The 9,242-nt window shown below is 39.6% G+C and overlaps 1 protein-coding gene across 1 annotated transcript; it reads right to left on the bottom strand.

Moving 5' to 3' along the window:
• Positions 1-3,177: 3,177 nt before the first annotated feature.
• On the bottom strand, positions 3,178-8,825 carry LOC310862179 (DNA transposase THAP9; the record flags this gene model as incomplete). Its single annotated transcript, XM_083769914.1, has 5 exons — positions 3,178-3,270; positions 3,513-3,524; positions 5,627-7,490; positions 7,770-8,038; positions 8,739-8,825. The coding sequence occupies 5 exons, from the start codon at positions 8,823-8,825 to the stop codon at positions 3,178-3,180; spliced, it is 2,325 nt and encodes a 774-aa protein (XP_083626040.1).
• Positions 8,826-9,242: the final 417 nt, after the last annotated feature.

Here is a 9,242-nt window from a genome sequence, read left to right as displayed (position 1 = left end):
AAAAGACTAGCCGTAATAATAAAAGCAGCGTGATATACTCTGATTGTATTAGACATGCAGCTATAATAGTCATCATCACTCATTTTGCTCTCTCTGTCAAGACTTCCACCGGGTTTTGAGCAACTTTCTGTAAATAATCTCTGTGCAGTCTTGATTTCTTATAGTTGGATTGGATATTAGGTTATACAATTATATAGGACTTATCTCTTTCATGAATGGCATATCATTAATATTAGGTACATTCAAGCTATAATTTAGTACATGAATCATGAAGGTCTGCTAGGCCTACCTACATGATGATCTAGTAAAAGCATGATACTACAATAATTTTACTGCTGAGGTTTAAACTATGTTTCTAGAATGTAGTTTTGCATTGGTTTTGATTCATTCATTATTTTTTAGTTATTGTTGTCCAGTCTGGGTTTCATTTTATTTTTATTTATTATTAAGTACAAATAGATAAATACATTTCCTTGACTTTCATTTTAAAATGTGTAGTAACCAACTATTGTTTATGGTTCTCAATCTCAACAGCCATGGTGTCCATCTGGATCATTGGGGACAGCTATGTCCGGCGTGGGGAGGAAAGAGCTCTGGAGACCATGGGGAACAATCTTGGTGTGGATGCCACCAGCTACATCCATTGGTTTGGCTGGGGTGGTCTACGGTGGAAAAGCCTCCTCCCCTTCTTTTACCAGGCTCTACAAGGGAGAGCAGTACCGGATGTTCTCCTGATTCACTGCGGTGGTAATGACCTTGGTGGTGACATCTCAAGTGCCAAACTTGTCGCAGTGATGAAGGAGGACCTGCACCAGCTCCATCTGCATCTTCCACAGATGAAGATAATGTTCTCTGCCATCACTCAGAGATGCAGGTGGAAGACTGGTGCCAATCCGGGGAAGATCGACAAGGGTCGTCGATTTGTGAACAGTGTTATGGCTACATATGTTCATTGTTTAAGTGGCAGCTTTGTTGATCACCCTCACATAAAGTTTGACACTCCTGGGCTATTTCTGCATGATCGAGTTCATTTGACCAATAGGGGAAATGACATATTTTTAAACAGTTTTGCCGAGTCCATTAAAGCCCAAATTCATCAACAGTAAATTGTTCAAGTCTGATAATTTTCTGCTGATGAAGGTGAGTTTTAATGGTGTATTATTTGAAGCACTGAACATAGTTCACAGTGTCAGGCCGTATGTGATGTGTTGTTTTTGTTAATACATATCTATTTTTTTGTCAGCACTTGTGTCCATAACACTGTTCACTCTTCCAAGCTGCTCTTCCTTGTCCCGCACTCCCAGGATTCTGCCCTCCCTCATTCCCTGTATGCCACCCCAGTCTCACCACCCCATGGTCTCTGGCAGATACTGAGAGACTGCTGAACGAGGTGGTGGGGGCGTGTGCACTGTGCACATGGGGTGATCAATGCCTGCCTCCTGTGAATCATTTTTTTTGTTTTAATTTCATTGTAGGTAGGCCTACCGTATATTTTTCCTGTAAATAAATATTCTGATTTTACCAAAAGCATCACTTCTTCAGTGGTTTTAACCATAACAAATGTACATTTGTACCTGCACTGCACTTGTGTGAGACACAAGTAAAACAAACTCTTAACATGAATACATTACCCCCAAGCTGAGTTAAGTGTCACACACACACACACACACACACACGGACTCATGAATAATGGTAGCTGGCATTTTTAAACAAAACTAGCAATAAGATACTCAAGACTATGCTTAGTTTGAAACCGAAATGCATTTATTCAAGTGTTGGAAAGTAAATTTTTGTTGAGTGATTATTTTACAAAACATACATTAACCACTTCAGCCCTATATACATTTCAGCCATAAAATATTAAAAGCTCGCATTGTGAGCTTGTAGATCAGCAGTAAAGTAGTCTCAAGTAAATTAAACAGACTTCCTTTTAACAGTACGGTAGTTCTACATTGCAGACAAATACGTTGTTCCAGGGACACTCCAGATGCAAAGATTTGAGTTAAAATATCTTAAAGAATATATATATTCAAAGATTTAAAAAAAATCGCAGATATAAAAGCTCATAGCGAGGCACTGAGTGCTGCACTATGAGCTTTTAGATCTGCTATTTTTCAATAGCTAAACACCAAAAGGCTGAAACATCTGAGCACATCTGAGCTCAGAAACATCTGAGAACTTTTCCCACCAGACTTAAATATTGGAAAAGAAATTGAAGCAAACATTTATAACTCAAATATTGGCTTCTGGTCCACTAAACATTCTGAGATGGGGGGATATTAATGGTTTAATAAAACACAATGATGTTAAAGAGCCTAATCCTTGCTTTCTGGCAGAAACCTTGTATTGGAAATTAATGCCCTACTTAGTCATGCAAATGTATAGTGAAAACAAACAGACCTACAAGCTCACAACACTTTGTGAGCTTGTAGGTCTGTGCATTTACTGTCAAAACTAATTAAAAAGAATGGCTGGTGTTAATTAAATATTACTTTTTGAAAACTATTAATAGCTTGTGAGTGACTGAATAACTACAATGGATCCATTGAACATACAAGGTTTCTACCCGAGAGCAACGATGTACATTGTGCAAGTGATATGATTTGAACTATAAATGGAGTCCAAATGGGAAGCACACACACATATCTCAAACATTGTACAGGTGGCCAATGTACATCGGAGGAAGGCAGTTCGCACACTGATCTTGTAAATCTTAGAAGCGCTTTAATAAATATCGAGCTTTTAATCCAGTGTGAGGCTCTGTCAGGTACCTGACAAATACCCACACTGGGTCAAAACGTTGCAAACCTTGATAATGTAATAGTGCTAATGGGAGCTACAAGGTCAGTGTATGATCTATGTCTATGTGTACATTCTGAAAATATATAGGCCTAAATTAACTTACAAAATAATGTTACTTACAGCCACCTTCATGTAATTGGAACACACTGACTTTAGGCTAAAACAAATGCTACAATTAACTCAAATAGTGGTGTGCATTAAACAAACTGTGCACTATATGTAGCTGGAAATGTGGGTGTTGAGTTCTGCGTGACAGTATTGTACATATTATATAGCAATAACTGACTGATTTCAGACACAGCGTTTCTCGTTATTATATGAAGTTGATTGTCCTCCAGTTTTCCTTCAAGAGATGATTGAGGTCCAGTGTCCGGTCTAGTCTCCGCATGTGTCTCCAAGTATGGCACAGACAGATCGTGGTCCAGTCTCCGGTCCGGCCACCTCTTGCGTCTCCCTTAATAAGACAGGCTGTGAAAGACAGAGAAAGTGAGAGAGAGAGAAGGAGAGAAAAGAATAGAAGAAATAGATAGCAGATAGAAATAGAACACAAGAGGTTCAGTAAACATACTCCTAGATGACAAATACACATTGTGTATTATTCATAATTTAAAAATATATATTTTAAATTAACATTTATAGCATAGGAGATTATTATTATATGTGTGCATGACTTATCTTAAGCCTCTTCTGCGCTGATGGAAGGATCTCACGTTGATTCTCAACTGCAACAAGCACAAACACCCAATTAGAAATAATACAGAGAACAGCACTGCATCATTTAACAATATCATCTTGGGAAGATTTCACGCAGGAATGGAATGAGCAAATAGAAGTTGACTAACCCTGCAACAGCAATGGTGGAATGACTCCTCAGTCTCTGGTTGATGTCATCGTAACTCCTTACTACTGTCCTGTGAATTACTAGAGAGAAATGTAGAGGAAGAAAAGAGAGAGAAACTAGAGAGAAAATGTTTTTAGTGGCAGGTATATTGGCATATTGATTGTCTGGGAGACACAGGGCTCTATCTTGCACCACGCCTTATCCCTAAACTTATTTGCAATTTGCAACATAAGATGGTTATAAAACTAGCCAATCTACATCTACACATGAGCTTGTAGATCAGCTATTTGAACTATTTAAAAAATATTTAAAGTAGTAAGCAATGGAAAATACATTTAGGGATTTAGGGTTGGCACAAGATATAGCAGACAGTTTAAATTAACCTGCTTGAATCTACCCCTAATCACACATAAACACGCATATCAAGTAGGTGCAAATGTGAAAAAGACACAACAGGACATGCAACATTTATATACACAATACAACATAACATGCGACATATATATATACACAAATAAAAATGAACATACTTGACGAAAAGGTTGAACTTGACAAATGCACAACACACAGACCACAGAACATGCGACATGTATATACAAGTATAAATGAACTTGACAAAAATAATAATACACTACATACAGAACAGACTAACTAAATGACAAGACCCTGTGTGGTTGAATGTCTCAGGAAAGTTATAACACAGGAGTGTCTTTGAGATATACAGTAGGGGTAGATTCAAGCTTCACTGGGGGGGGAAAACACCACATACAATATATAAAAAAATTAATATATAGTGCATCATGGAAGTAAAAAATACAACAAACCACTAGTACACAAATGCAGCAATATTCAAACTTAAGTTTGAGAGAAAAGAAAATAACTTTTATTGCATTTCGGTAACTATATACAGACATTAATTTGGTACATTTAGAAACACATGGGAACTATAGAACATGCGTAACCTTTGACAAATGGAGGTGGGACTAATTCAAATGATACATATTGTTCCAATATCTACTTGTGCCTCTTTGTTGCAGACTCCAAAAGATATTGAACCATTTTGTTGAGAGAAAGTAAATAAAAGGTCAGCATTTGCGCCAGATTGGACTCAAAAAAATTCAACAGCTGATTATAAAATGAATGGAAACTTCAGATGGGCAGGCAGTGTTTCGCTTTCATGTTGAAATAATGACTACTCAGGCCACTTTTTTGCTGGCTCTAAGAGATATTTCAACATAGGAAACCAGGGTTTGATTTGTGTCCAATAAACAAAGTCAACAGCAGTGTTAAATTAATGTCAACTTCAGATGGGTGGCCAGTGTTTGGCTTTCATGTTGAAATTATGACTGCTCAGGCCACTTTTTTGCTGGCTCTAAGAAATATTCAACATGGGAAACCAGAGTTCGATGCGTGTGTTCATGAATATTCTGATTTATGGCAAATGTTAAATGAGGGTGCAAAGACATCAAACAGGACATGCTACATTTATAAATGCGCAACAACAATATGGCACTTGACATGGTCACAAATGCACAGAAATAACAACCACAGAACATGCGACATATAAATGAACGTGACAAAACAGAAAAGAACATGTACATACATATAACATGACAAAACAGAACATGCGACATTTAAATTTACAAAACAGAAAAGAACATGTACATACATATAACATGACAAAACAGAACATGCGACATTTAAATTTACAAAACAGAACACGCTACAAAACAGAACATGAAGCACATAGCACTCTCATTAATCACCATAAAAATGTACTAATTTGGTGAATTTCCTGCGTACAAGTTTGCCTTGCTTAATTTGTTCAGTCTTCCTTCTTGCCAAATGATTCAGTCTGATTTTGCAGAACAAGGAAGATGCCATCTTAACCAGAACATGTACATGGTTTGATTCAACACACGTATCGAACATGTGGTCATGTAATTTGGGGAAAAGGTTTGTTCCTAAACAATATTTCATTACTTGGCTTGCGATTAATGACGTTGTTCCTCGTCCTTTTGGAACCTCCCCTTTGTTACGATTCAGCATCCTCTGAAACAGAAGCTCGGTGGTCCGGCTAACTGCAAGAATGCCATCTGATGGATTCTGTAGGCCACCTCTGCTCTTTAATTTCACAAAAGAATCTTCTTCTTCTTCAAAATCCTGTGTCAGTGCCTCTGTACAAGCCATACAGGTGAGCTTCTCCTTGAGCTTTTTTGAGATGAAGCCTGCTATGTACTTGATGGCTTCTTCCTTGAATTCTGAGAGGCTGTTCACATCGGGGAGGTCAGGAATGTCATCATCTTCAGGTAAAACCATTTCCACAGGCTCCACATCCATCCGGCGTGAAATGTTGACATTTGCTGGTGTTGAATCCAGGATGTCTGGGTCGTCACGGGCAATCAGGATGTCTGTGTTGTCAAGAAGAAGACAGTTGCCTGTGCCCGTCTTCACCTGGTGCCTTACAAGGAGTCGTTTGTAGGCCGCACGGAACTGTCTGGCATTGGGGTTGTTGTTAAACCCCCCACGTGCTCGGACCGCAGAGAAGAACAACTCCAGATGATCCTGGCTCAACTTGTATGTCAGAAGGTATCTGCACGGTGCACTTGGTTTCACCACAAGGTCTTCATAAATGTTGAGCACACTTTGACCACATGCAATGAAGCCCAAAATGGGAGTCTTTTTCTGAGTGGCATGCATGTAGACCCAGTTGTTCTTTTTGTCTTTGATCTTGAGCCCACGGAGACATGTCTCTGCTTTCTGTAGAATAGCCCTGGCACGATCAACTGTTGTTGGCTTGATAGGTGCCTTAGATCCTTTACCCAATGGATTACGGCTATTAAGGACATCAAAAGCGGCATCAATGGTTTTTATAAACTCTACTGTAGCCGCGCATCCACTGAACTGGGGTTTTTTTAGGCTTTTGTCACAGTACTCTAGAGCATTTGCAACACTGTCGCTGAACACCTGGGCTGCAAGGTTGACCTTCATCTTTTGCTGTCGCCACTCAATGTGTTGCATTTTCAGATTGTTTCCAAGCCGCAGACCTTCATTTTCTTGAAGTGTGTTTAATTGCTTAATGTACTCCCATTTGATCTCCTGCCCATCTTCGGTTTGCATCACTTCAGCTGTAGAAAATGCATTTCGCAGTAATTTTAACATGTGACATGGATCCAACAGCACGTGTACCTTTTTGGGGGAAGCAGGGGGACCTTCATCATGTTGGAGAGCTCCTTCATCAGGAAAATCAAAATGTGGTGTCATGTTTGCGATGTTAATTTTGGCACCAAGATGTTGGAGCATAGAAACGTTGCAAGATGGTCCATCACATGTCAGTGACACAACCTGGACTCCAATTTTGTGAAGGCGAATTAGGCTCTCACGGACAATGTTGGCCCTGTCTGCTCCAGTCAAGCTGCTAATGAGGAAGTATGCAATGGGGATTTTCCATGAATCGTTGACCGATACAACCATGAGAACCAGTGCTTGCGTGGCTATTGTGTTTTCCATTTCACCGGTACCAAGGTCAACATAGCCATGAATTTCATCTCCACCAAACTCAATTTGCTTGTGAATGTACATTTCATCAAGCATCAGTGAGCAGATGGTGTCCTTCCCCTCTTCCCTTTTCTTAGCTACATGACTTTTCAGAGCCGTGAAGGATGCCTGGGTAAATCCTGGGTCTGCCTCAACACTGCTGTACCAATCACGAATTGTTTGAGGGTGTGGCAAAGCTTTTAGGAACTCCTTTCTAACATAATCATATGCCCTTGCAGAGTAAAAGTGCAATGTAGTCGCAAACTGTTTGAGTTCCTCACAATAAGCTGACTTCTTCTTCTGTTGCAATCTATTTATAATAAGTTTAGGAACATCACTAACAGAATCCAGCAGAGCTGCACATTCACTTGAGATCATCAATTTTTGCTGAAGAATCTTTGTAATTGATTTCAATGAATTTACTTTTGATTTCAATCTCCTTGTCTGCTGATTCCTCAACCTAAGCTTTTGCCGAACTAAACCAAGCTTAACCTGTAATTTAGCATTCTTACGTTTCATTTTTCTAGGAGACTCAGACTCAGCAATAATCTCAGGAACCACAGGGATGGGTGGACTATCCTTGAAATACCCATGATCACACGCAATTGTTTTTGGATTGGCTCTACACTCTTCAACAAAAGGATCGTCGTCAATCATACTAATGTCCTCATGATACACACAGTCAACATCCATGTTCTCACTCTCGGTGTGTTGCATCACAACAGCATTGTTGTCACTTACCTCCACAGCCATACTTACCGCCCGGGTCCGTGTGGGCCTGAACGCCTTCTCCTTTGTCAAATGTGCCGGCAACTGGAAAATTGTAGGTACAGCATCAGCCTTCAGCTTCCTCTGGCCCTAAATAGAAAACACGACCAAAAGAGTAGGTGCATATTATGTGATTTAATTTACCTACCCTCACCATATATGGTGTTGGTAGTATTGATTTAAATAGACTTGTTAAGGGTGTGTATCTTTTTTTTTCTTCCTGGAACATAAACGTATAGCGTAAAGTGCAGCAACAGTGCACTTTAACAGTGCTCTTAATTTACATTCCACAGAGCAGAAGACAGCGATCGGATGTGTTCAGGTGTTTAATAGCCGGGGAGCCACAGGCCCACGGAATCATGAAAACCCCCTAGTTTGACATGTCACAATTGTCACATGCTACTTAAAGCATGATGAAATGTGGGAAATGAATTCCTGTACTCTCTACATCCAACAATGATGTTATATATTTTGGCATTATATAATGTCATGTTATTTGCCATGCTGTGAACATATCCTCAATAACCATCTTAAAACAGCCTGGTATACATTAATGCTCTGCGGTAATATGATCCAAACCACATGCTGTTATTATCAAGAAAATAGCATCTGAAACATCACTTGACTTTACCACATTACTGGCCAGATCAATATTAAACAATTGCATTATTCTTAACACAGTTAAATAGGGAATAGGGTGTCTGAGCCACAGACACCCTCCTCAATGTCAGATGGTAGTGGTACTGGATCTAATGGTGTTTTACCATTCATCAATTCAGGGAGATTGTACCTTACGGTCTGTGAAGAACTGATCATCCTCGAAATGCTCACTGCAAAGACGGGCATAGCTTGTAGGCTCCCAGTTCGCTCTCCTCATCTTTGACACCCATAACTTCTGCCTGTCTTTGTCGGTTCCAAAACTGTGTGTGAGAGAGAGAGAGAGAGAGAGAGAGAGAGAGAGAGAGAGAGAGAGAGAGAGAGAGAGAGAGAGAGAGAGAGAGAGACACACACACACACACACACACACACACACACAATCAGAGACAGGGGCTAACCTTTGCTGTAATGTCATATCCGACCAAGATACTGGTTTGACCTACAGTCTATGGTTTTGATTGATTGAAACATTTATTAACAGTTTGTAGAATTACAGTAGCCTACATTTCAAGCACAAACTCAATACAGAGACTGTTAACTGTGAGTGGACGACCCAATTAAGCATTACACTTGTTTACAACAGGGTCCACATTGTTCAATTCATCAAAACATTTAGAGACATACAATTAGACACTTC

The sequence above is a fragment of the Protomyctophum parallelum genome, assembly GCF_964188405.1.
Source record: "Protomyctophum parallelum genome assembly, chromosome: 7".
Classification (NCBI taxonomy): domain Eukaryota; kingdom Metazoa; phylum Chordata; class Actinopteri; order Myctophiformes; family Myctophidae; genus Protomyctophum; species Protomyctophum parallelum.
This window is presented reverse-complemented; position numbering and strand designations above follow the sequence as displayed.